At 46.3% G+C, this 11,630-nt stretch overlaps 1 protein-coding gene across 1 annotated transcript in view; it reads right to left on the reverse strand.

The window, feature by feature from the left end:
• The window catches only part of SERINC5 (serine incorporator 5), a 43,808-nt gene extending 32,390 nt beyond the window's left edge, over positions 1-11,418 (reverse strand). The window contains exon 1 of the mRNA XM_028749513.2: positions 10,909-11,418. Coding sequence (XP_028605346.1) covers positions 10,909-10,935 — 27 coding nt within the window. The 5' untranslated portion in view covers positions 10,936-11,418. The remainder of the gene's footprint in view (positions 1-10,908) is intronic.
• Positions 11,419-11,630: the final 212 nt, after the last annotated feature.

Consider the following 11,630-nt stretch of genomic DNA (forward strand, 5'->3'; position numbering starts at 1 on the left):
TGTGCTGCATCCATTATTTTTCTGATGAGAACCAACTTCCCTAAGTTTATTAGAATAATGCTAAGGTAAGGGCAAAATAGGGACGCGGGTGGCGCTGTGGGTAAAAGCCTCAGCGCCTAGGGCTTGCCGATCGAAAGGTCGGCGGTTCGAATCCCCGCAGCGGGGTGCGCTCCCGCTGCTCGGTCCCAGCGCCTGCCAACCTAGCAGTTCGAAAGTACCCCCAGGTGCAAGTAGATAAATAGGGACCGCTTACTAGCGGGAAGGTAAACAGCGTTTCCGTGTGCGGCTCTGGCTCGCCAGAGCAGTGATGTCACGCTGGCCATGTGACCCGGAAGTGTCTCCGGACAGCGCTGGCCCCCGGCCTATAGAGTGAGATGGGCGCACAACCCTAGAGTCTGTCAAGACTGGCCCGTACGGGCAGGGGTACCTTTACCTTTTAAGGGCAAAATATAAGATGCTTTGCTAGTATCTTCCAATAAGCTTTTTTTAACCCTGTTCCACCCAAAATGAACCTTCTGGCTTGCTTCTCATCATATGAAGACTGCAGGAGTAAGAGGGAAAGTGTAAGGAAAGAGAATACTATGGTATATAGAATATTTATGCAAGGAAGAAAGGAGTTGTAAGGTAACTATTTGATTACAACTGGAAGCCATTAAAGAAGAAAGCAATGCATTTTAGCTTTAAAGTCAGGCCTACTAACCAAGGTATTACAGGAGGGGGGGAAATGATAGCTGTTGCATTTATATCCCAACTTTTCCTCCAAGATGCTCAAGGTGGCTTACATGGGTCTCCATATTATTCTCACAGCAACCCTGTGAGGTAGGTTAGGTTGAGAGTTGGTGACTGGCCCATAGTCACCTAGTGAGCTGCATGGCTGAGTGGGGATTTGAACTCTAGTCTCCCAGGTCCTATTCTGACACTCTACCACTATATTACTGGCTTTCTGCTCACATCTGAAGAAATCTATCTGAACTCCATGGAGAAAGGGTGGATACAAATGCAATAGCAGCAACAAATTCTCTAAGAAATGTACAGTAAGTCTACAACATACGTAGGGGTTTGTTTCTGGGGATAGTGTATAGTCAAAACACATTGGGTGCTACAGTGAGTGGGATTGCTAAAGCCTCCCCCCCCAGATGCCTCCCCCCCCTTTCCCCCCTTTTATTTTTATTTTTGCCAAGCACATAAAGTGGAATGCGCACAAATTTAATGTGTGTAAATTGCAGGCTTACTGTATTAAATACAGAAACATGAAAGAACTTCAAGTAAGTTACTGGCGTGCACTTTTTAAGCATACAGTTAAAATAGCTGGTTTATGTTCACATAAGGATATAAATGTAAAAACATCTCAATTGAAGGATTAAGATTCCCCCCGCCCCTCTTTGCTCTCTCGGTTTCTTTTTAGTATTTGTTTCATAAAAGTTGAAGAAAAGCAGACAGCTAAACAGTAACAGTAAAAACTGGCACACTGATCCTAAACAGATTTGCTTGCAAGTCCCACTGACTTGCTTGCATTTGCTGCCTTAGTACAATTCTGTAAGCAAAGGCTAACACTCCACAGTATCAGACAATGCTTTTTACTGGAGTGCTTGCTGGGGTAGTATTGATTGGCTGGTCCAGTCACAGCTGTGAAGTGTTCCCAGGGGAACAACAGCAGAGCATTTATCTCCTTTATCCCGACAATGCCAGATTTTAAAATAAGTTTTAGGGGGATTTTTGTGGCCTTTGGGTCAATAGTTTTAGGAGATCATAGGAATTCTAGTTATAACTGTAGCTGGCTAAACCCTGTCCCTACAGCATATGGAGTATTTTTTTAAATACTAAGACTACATTTGCATACAATTCAAACATTTATCCGTGCAATACCTCCCCTTAGTAACTGCTGTATCTCAGAGATGTAGCTTAATCTCTGAAGGGGTTTATCTTAGGAAATAATATCCTTAACACAAGTAGTTGGAATGTATCAATGGACAACTAGATTTAGTAATGTAACTTTAGACTAAAGATAATCTTATTTGTCCATATTTGAATGGACTGACCTGCTCTCAGTTTGAAGTGATGAAGTCTTTTGTAGTTCTCACTCACTGGTTTTTGTTCCACCCCAGGCACTGAATATGCAATACCTAGGACAAGCCCAGACCATTCCCTATCTTATATCACAACTCAGAAACCATTCCTAAAATAGATTATGTTCCAGAATCAATTTTACAGCCAAGTTCCTATAAAAGCACAGTCAACATTTAATGTGGAATTGGTTGAAACCCTGTTCCTTCAACTTTTAATGGCGATGATGGACACTAGGGAGAGGCATGTAATGTAATTTCAATTAATTGTGTTTATTAAGTTCTGTTCCTGTTGCTTGTGCTCGATATTCTAATTTATTTGATACTATTTTGCCTGGGTGAAGTTTACCCTTTCCTAAGGTTTATTGAGTGTAAAGATTAGCAAAGGTATTTCAAATACAAACCTTTTATGACAGACATAAAAGCTGCACCACTTAAGAACCCATTTTGCTCTACACAGAGCAGCAAGCCCTAAACTTTTAAACTATAATGCACAGAGATAAGATAACTACATCTTCTAGATTATTTTTATTAATAGTTTAGGTTATACTGCAGGCTTTTCTGTACAGTAAAAAGGTAAAGGGACCCCTGACCATTCGGTCCAGTTGTAGCCGACTCTGAGGTTGCGGCGCTCATCTCGCTTTATTGGCCGAGGGAGCCGGCATACAGCTTCTGGGTCATGTGGTCAGCATGACTAAGCCGCTTCTGGCGAACCAGAGCAGCGCACAGAAACGCCATTTATCTTCCCACCAGAGCGGTACCTATTTATCTACTTGCACTTTGATGTGCTTTCGAACTGCTAGGTTGGCAGGAGAAGGGACCAAGCAACGGGAGCTCACCCCGTCACAGGGATTCGAACCACCGACCTTCTGATTGGCAAGTCCTAGGCTCTGTGGTTTAACCCACAGCGCCATCTGTGTCCCTTTTTCTGTACAGTAAAGGTAAAGGTACCCCTGCCCGTACGGGCCAGCGCTGTCCGGAGACACTTCCGGGTCACGTGGCCAGCGTGACAAGCTGCATCTGGTGAGCCAGCGCAGCACACGGAAACGCCGTTTACCTTCCCGCCAGTAAGCGGTCCCTATTTATCTACTTGCACCTGGGGGTGCTTTCGAACTGCTAGGTTGGCAGGCGCTGGGACCGAGAAACGGGAGCGCACCCCGCCGCGGGGATTCGAACCGCCGACCTTTCAATCGGCAAGCCCTAGACGCTGAGGCTTTTACCCACAGCGCCACCCGCGTTCTGTACAGTACTAATCTTTTAAAACAGAAGTGGGGAACCTTCAAGCTGCAGGTCAGTCTTGCCCCACCAAGGGATCCAAATTGGCCTGCAAAACCATTTCCCCTAAAGCATGGCCACTAATGACATCAGCTGATGTGTAGGAAGGTGGGGGTTAAAGTCTGCACTCAATGCACATGACTGGTGAATCAATCCTGCTCAGTTTGGCAAGATTCTATGCAAACCTCTTCCTGATTCAGGAAGGGATTTACATGCCTGTTAAAATGAAGGGGGGAAGGAAACCCTGTTTTAGCAACACTTTGAAACTGACATAATAGTGATGCAGGGCGACTAACAATGGGAGGCTCTGCCCACCTCTCACATCTGGCCCACAAGGCAGATCCATCTAAGGATCTTGCCTGTGGAGTCCAAAAGGTTCCCTTATCCACACTTTAAAATGCTCATCCTCGGGCCTCAGAGCAAGATGCAGTAATTTTAGGGAGTGTAAACAATTAGAAGAATTACCAGATTCAGGAAACCCCTGAACTTTCCTTGCTGCTGATAGCACAGATGGCCTTTAAAACTATAGGACATCTATGACACACTAATGCGTCTTCAAAATTTAAGTACTAGTAGACTGTGTGTCTTTGTCTAGTATAAACACAGAACCAACGTTGTTGGTTTTTTAAAGAACCTTGAAGACTAGTTCTACAGTTTTGTTGTTTGCCGAAGACACACCTTTTTATCCTGGTCTTTGACACTTGTGATATATATATATGTTTAGGACTTCCTTTAGGCGTGACTGTAATTTGTTTTCATATGACCACTGGTTCTGTTAGCTAGGGATCAGTGGAGTTGTAGGCCAAAAAATATCTGGAGGGCCGAGTTTGAGGAAGCCTGGACTAGAATCTACTTAATCAAATGCTTGTGCCATAGGTGTTGGTCTTTAAGATGCCACAAGACGGTTGGGTTTGCTGCAAGAGACTAATATGTCTACCCTTGTCTATTTTCCTTGTTACATTTTATCATAAAGCATTATTTCTACAAACAGAGTAGCTATGACAGAAGAAGAGGACCCAAGAAATCTGGCAGGCCTTTTAAAGTTTACTCTTTAAAGCTATATAAATCAGAATGAAATGTAAACATTGCTAAATGTAATATTAGGAGATCTGACAAGATCTCCAACACAGCACAGTCTCACCAACAACCTTGTCTTAGCATCACAGTGAAAGGCTGTCAGCATTTCATTTATATACAATGTGTTCTGAAAAGAAACAATTATAACTAACGTTTTCCACTGCAGCAGCTTTATTTAAAACAGAGGTCAACTTTTCAGTCTCAAGAGAATGCTACAGAAAAACCACATGTAAAATTCTGTTTCCTGTGAAACGGGGCAGATGTTTTTATGTAAGCAAAAGCAAATCATAACTGTGCAGGACTAGCAAAGGGCCAGGATATAACCTATATGATGGCTGAGTACCCACAAAAAGAGAAGTTAGAAATCTGCGCAATTAGGTCTGAGTTGCTTTGTGTCTTCAGAAGACAGCTGGGGCGGCATGTGCTTTGAAGCAGCTGCAGAGTCTAAAACTAGACGTGCAACTATTTTGAGTTTAGGTACCAATGGCCAAAGATATAGCCAAGTTCATTAATATTAGATAACTTGCAGTAACTAATTTTGCCTTGTGCAAGGATAGTTCCAGTTTGTATTGCTGTGCATATCAAAACTACAGGGTTCTGGTTGCCTAGCAAGGAATCAATATATTGTACAGGAGAAGTAGCTTACCTAGGGTCCTCCAGACATTGGTGGACTCAAATTCCTGTTAGCTCACGAAGCACAGCCAAGGGTCAGGGATGATGGGATTTGTAGTACAGCAACATTTGGACATCACAATTTAGCCACAACTGCTGTACAGCAAACTTAGATATGTAGTGGCTGTAAACAATGTCTAGAGTCATAGAATCATATAGACTTGTAGAGTTGGAAGGGACCATGAGGATCATTCAGTTCAGCCCCCTGCAAGAATCTTTCACCCAGTGTGGGGCTCGACTGAACACACGACTCTGAGATTAAAAGTCTTATGCTCTACCAACTGAATTATCATAAAAACAAATAGTAAACTGTGTTGTTGTTTTTTGAGGGGGAGTTATAATCAAGTAGTGTATAAATGTTATGGAATAAAATTTTTTTGATGAAATAAATAGTGCAAAGATGTTTATTTAATCCACATGATGGGTTATGGAACATGTATAGCATGCTGCATAGAGACAGCTACTCAATGTAATTCAAGCAGCTGTTTCCTACGCACCCCCCCCCCCCAAAGTAACATTTCCATGACTAATATAAAAAACACTCCAGGATTAACCACAGTACTCCTATGAAATTTAAGGATGAACGGTTCCTAAAACTCAGAGCCGACTCTGTTCATGCTATTAAGATTTGCTGTCAGAGCTCGCACAGCATAGTGAAGGCAAATATTTGTTATTTGAGGAACAAAAGATGTGCATGACAATGACTCATCCCAGAGAAAAAATTCTTGGGAAATTATACACTCTTAGGGATAGGAAGAACTGGAATGACCTAAAACTAATTAAGTCATAATGGAACACCTAAAATCCTGTTTCGGCCAAACATTTCCAAAACACACTGTCCAAACTTTAATTCTTTTTTGGTGTTTTTAAGAATGTGTAGGAACTAGAATGCTTCTGCGGAATGTTTTTTTAAAACATGTTTCTGTTCTATCAATTTCCAGCAGTTTTCCTTGAATAAAATGTCAATATTCTAGGTTATATACCTTGTAGCTCTTGTACCAGTGTGGATAAACTGAGGAGAGGTCCACCATGTTTGGTTAATAAAAACTTGACAGCCATGTTTTCCCCCTCTTTCTAGTAGCAAGTGAAGCAGAGATTTCTCACTCCCCCTTCCAAAGCAGCCAAGTACATGCATGCACCACTTCTGTAGGGCGATTTGGTTACAGATGAGTGAGGAGGACATTTAAGTGCCCTTGACGAAGGCATTTATGAAGTGGGCTGGCCTGCTAAACCTTTGCTGCATGGATAAGCCAACACGAAGCCCCCAGTATGTTGTTAGACTCCAGCTTCTATCAACCCAAGCTAGCACCGGCAAATGAGAGATGTAATCCAACAGTATCTGCAAGGGAACATCCTTATTCAGTTTTATTATTTTGCTCCTCAGATACTCAGTCTCTTATTTTCTATAATAATAATAATAATAATAATAATAATAATAATAATAATAATAATTTATTATTTATACCCCGCCCATCTGGCTGAGTTTCCCCAGCCACTCTGGGCGGCTCCCAATCAGTGTTAAAAACAGTACAGCATTACATATTAAAAACTTCCCTGAACAGGGCTGCCTTAAGATGTCTTCTGAATATCAGGTAATTATTTATCTCTTTGACATCTAATGGGAGGGCGTTCCACAGGGCGGGCGCCACTACCGAGAAGGCCCTCTGTCTGGTTCCCTGTAGCCTCACTTCTCGCAATGAGGGAACCGCCAGAAGGCCCTCGGCGCTGGATCTCAGTGTCCGGGCTGAATGATGGGGGTGGAGACGCTCCTTCAGGTATACAGGACCGAGGCCGTTTAGGGCTTTAAAGGTCAGCACCAACACTTTGAATCGTGCTCAGAAACGTACTGGGAGCCAATGCAGGTCTCTCAGAACCGGTGTTATATGGTCCCGGCGGCCACTCCCAGTCACCAGTCTAGCTGCCGCATTCTGGATTAATTGCAGTTTCCGGGTCACCTTCAAAGGTAGCCCCACGTAGAGCGCGTTGCAGTAGTCCAAGCGTGAGATAACTAGAGCATGCACCACTCTGGCGAGACAGTTCGCGGGCAGGTAGGGTCTTAGCCTGCGTACCAGGTGGAGCTGGTAGACAGCTGCCCTGGACACAGAGTTAACCTGCGCCTCCATGGACAGCTGTGAGTCCAAAATGACTCCCAGGCTACGCACCTGGTCCTTTAGGGGCACAGTTACCCCATTCAAGACCAGGGAATCCCCCACACCAACCCGCTCCCTGTCCCCCAAAAACAGTACTTCTGTCTTGTCAGGATTCAACCTCAGTCTGTTAGCCGCCATCCATCCTCCAACCGCCTCCAGGCACTCACACAGGACCTTCACCGCCCTCACTGGTTCTGATTTAAAGGAGAGGTAGAGCTGGGTGTCATCTGCGTACTGATGAACACCCAGTCCAAACCCCCTGATGATCTCTCCCAGCGGCTTCATATAGATATTAAAAAGCATGGGGGAGAGGACAGAACCCTGAGGCACCCCACAAGTGAGAGCCCAGGGGTCTGAGCACTCATCCCCCACCACCACTTTCTGGACACGACCCAGGAGGAAGGAGCGGAACCACTGTATGACAGTGCCCCCAGCTCCCAGCCCCTCTAGACGGTCCAGAAGGATGTTATGGTCGATGGTGTCAAAGGCCGCTGAGAGATCCAGCAGAACTAGGAAACAGCTCTCACCTTTGTCCCTAGCCCGCCGGAGATCATCAACCAGCGCGACCAAGGCAGTTTCAGTCCCATGGTGAGACCTGAATCCCGATTGGAAGGGATCCAAATGGTCCATTTCCTCCAGGCGTGCTTGGAGTTGTTCAGCAACCACCCGCTCAATCACCTTGCCCAAGAATGGTAGATTTGAGACTGGGCGATAGTTGGCCAAATTGGCCGGGTCTAAAGATGTTTTTTTAAGAAGCGGTTTAATGACCGCCTCTTTCAGCGGGTCTGGGAAGGCTCCCTCACAGAGGGAAGCATTCACCACCCCGCAGAGCCCATCGCCCAGCCCTTCCCGGCTCGCTTTTATCAGCCAGGATGGGCAAGGATCAAGGAGACAGGTGGTCGGTTTCACTTTTCCAAGCAGCCTGTCCACATCCTCGGAGGTAACAGACTGGAATTGATCCCATGTAACAGGACCAGACAGAACTCTAGCACTCTCCCGCCCTGGCCCTGCTCCCACGGTGGAGTCTACCTCCTTCTGAATCTGAGCGATTTTATCTGCAAAAAACTTTGCAAAAGCATTGCAGGAGATCTTGGGGTCCCTACCAGGCCCCGGTGGTACAGGTGGTTCCGATAGATTGTGAACCACCTGAAAAAGTCTCCTGCTGCTGTTTTCTGCAGATGCTATGGAGGCAGCGAAGAAGGCCCTCTTCGCCGTCGCCATTGCCACTTGGTAGGCTCGACGTTGAGCTCTAGCCCGTGTCCGGTCTGATTCAGAATGAGTTTTCCGCCACCGGCGCTCTAGCCGTCTCAACGATTGCTTGTTATCAGCACCTTCCACCATTTTCCTGCCCATCCATGCCATACTCACAGGTTAGGAAAGGTATTTTTCTTACAGAAAAGAAAGCTGAAACCCTTCTGCTTCACAAAACCTGCCACAACTACTGCATCCTGGCACAAGATATAGTTTACCTACATTCTGAAGTAGTCATCTCTGCATCCATCTGCCTACACATGGCTTTACATTTGTGGTGGAATGTAATCAGAAACTTTGCCTGGAATTGCCCTAGTGACCAAGCTACTGAATTTGTGGATTGCTGAAACACATAATGATATTCACCTTCTACTGCAAATGACTTTACAGATGTGCAACATATGCTTATTCAGAATATAAGAAATATGTTGGTGATGTTGCTGTTGATTCAGTTTATATTTTGCCCTTCCTCCCAAAGTAGCCCAGTGTGCAAAGAGATTGTTTTTAGAATGTTTTAAAAGGTATCAATCACATTCTCTCACCCAATGGTTTCAGGCTTCCTAGGAGCAACATCTTTCAGCCTGGGTAAAAAGTAATGTTTTGAAATTTCTTCTGAAAGCCAATAATGAGAGAAATAGATACCTCACCTAGGATAGCATTCCACATATGGTGAACTGGAACTGCCACATGTGGCATGTGATAAGATTTTAACTGGTGCTTGCAATCTGTAACTTCTACAGTAGCTAGAGAAGACACATTCAGTGTGCTTCTGTCCTGCATTAGCGACATTCACATACAAAAAGCAAAAGGCCCTTTTGGAGTTATGCTTAAAGTATATGTTAGGCTTACTTGGCATGGCAAGTTCAGGGAACAAAAACATTGCCACTCTGGAATGAAACAATGTTTTCTCCCCACTAATTAGCAGCTGTAGCTCTTTTGTCAATATTTTACAACCACAGCCCAATGTTTGAAAAGTTGTTGCATGATTAAACAAAATATTGGGAAATGTATTGGGAATGGCTATCATAATCTAATTAGGAAGAGGATTCCTTTGAACTTAACAGGAATTGCTCCCAAACAAATACATTTAGGGTGGGGCTGTATGACATTAGTAATGAGTGATAACACAACTGACAAATGCTTTCTGTTGCCAAAGCATACAATTCATTAGCAGTATCGGTTTCCTCAGAGAAATTCTGATTTGTTCTTCCACTCTAGGATACAGTGGCAATTGAATGCTAGCCTCCCTTTTCCAAATGTCCCCGTAGCATCAACCCACAAACTAAATGAACTATCCAGATTTCAGGAACTAAAATTTCTCAACTGTACTCAGAAACAACGTTGGATTAAACCCTGTGGAGGCCCCTAGGCAGTCGAAATCTTGGGGGGGGGGGGCTCACAAATTATCTCCTAATACATCTTTTATTTTACCAACCAACAATTTTAATAAATCAATTGTAATCTGTTGTTGCAGGGCCCCCAAAATGTGTGGGACCCCATAACCCAGTACCTACTCTGCCTGTTTTGTAAACTGGCACTGCTCAAAAAGAATGAGGGGGTGTCTTGATCTGCTATACAGTACTTCTTAGACTTTAAAAGTGCTACATAACACTTTGTGCATAAAATCTAATGCAGTAATAAAAACATATCCTCTCGAGAAATCCCAAGCTTTCAATGGTAGGTATACCTTTGAACCAAACATATATTGTAAGCCATTGTAAGTGAAAAAGGACAGCGATCTGCACACCATCTAAGGAGTGGATTTGCGATTATTGGTAAGCTCCTTTTAATCGTTTCTGATCTTAAATCGAAGCGGCACATGAACTAACCAATCCATCAGAAACTAAACGCCGCATATACCCCTGCCAAGATTACACTCTAGACATCTGACCAACTGGGCTCGAGAGCAGAGAAGCTTCTGTCATGATGCATTTGTCCATCTTCAACGTGCCACAAGACTGACTGTTGATGCAGCCTCTGAATGCAGGCCAACGGGTCTGCCACCACCAACGGGTTGGCCCCGAGTTGGCACCCACGAGCAGCACCGCAAACCCTCTGCGTTGCCTGTTCGATCGACAAGGGAAAGTGCTTTCTGCAGACCCAGTTCCTCAGCAGCTAAACTCAGAAGCCGAGCACTTGGCACGGGCAGATCCGCCCTGGGCACAGGCAGGCTGAGGAGTCTTAGGAATCGCAATCCAGGGAAGACGAAAGCGAGCGCGGCCGCCAAGCAGGCGCTGGCGCAGTCCCAAAGGACCCTGCCACGCAGCCAGGGTGGGGCTTCCGACCGTATCCGCCTGGGAAGAGGAGAAGGGTGGCCTCCAAACGGAGGGGCTTCCTCGTCTCGCTCCTTCTCCTCACAGAAGGGAATGGCTTTTCCGCGCGCCCCCCCCCCCCCCGCCTCAAAAACAAAACCTCCTTACCTGACCCGCACAACAGCGCGCGGACATGGTCGCACCTCAGACGGCGAGCCCCGGGCTGGCCGCGCGCAAATCCCCTCTCCGTCCGCACCTGCCCGCTCGCTCAGGGAAGCGGCCTCGCGCCCGGACAGCAGCCGAAGGCTTCCTCAGCCGCCCAGCCCTCGGTTGCCGAGGCGCGCAGAGAGCGCACACGCGCCCCCTAGAGCAGCTGGCCGGGCCTGAGGCGCTCGCCGCGCTCGCCCCGACGCATGACACGAACACGGGAGCCTGGCGAGCTCGGCTTCTGCGCTGCAGGGTAAGTTGCCCGAGCCCAGCTTGGAGCGCGCTGGAAGCTTCCGCTGTCGTCAGTTTTTTGCTTGGAAGGAGATAAATGGCTTTCCGGTGCGGGAGGTTAGGAACGGCCCGCCCCGCTTAGGAGACGGGAGAAAAGAGGAAGCAGCCTGGATGGAATGAAGCAGGCGCGCGGCGGAGACCACCTGTCCTCGTTCTCACGCTCCGAAGTGAAACGCAGCGCGAGGGCACCTGGGATTGAGGTTCCCCAAGGAGAGGGCGGAGCTACCGGCCTGCGGGCGCCGGTTGGCGAGGCGCCTCCTCCGAGGCTGGTGCCGTCTCGGAAGGAGGGACGCCTCTCGCGGGGAGAGCTGCTGCGGCTTCTGCAGGTGTTGCGTTACCTGCATCCATCCTTCGGCCGTTGGCATGGAAGTCGCTTCCGATTTGCTTCTCAC

The sequence above is a fragment of the Podarcis muralis genome, chromosome 11, assembly GCF_964188315.1.
Source record: "Podarcis muralis chromosome 11, rPodMur119.hap1.1, whole genome shotgun sequence".
In the NCBI taxonomy this organism is placed as follows: domain Eukaryota; kingdom Metazoa; phylum Chordata; class Lepidosauria; order Squamata; family Lacertidae; genus Podarcis; species Podarcis muralis.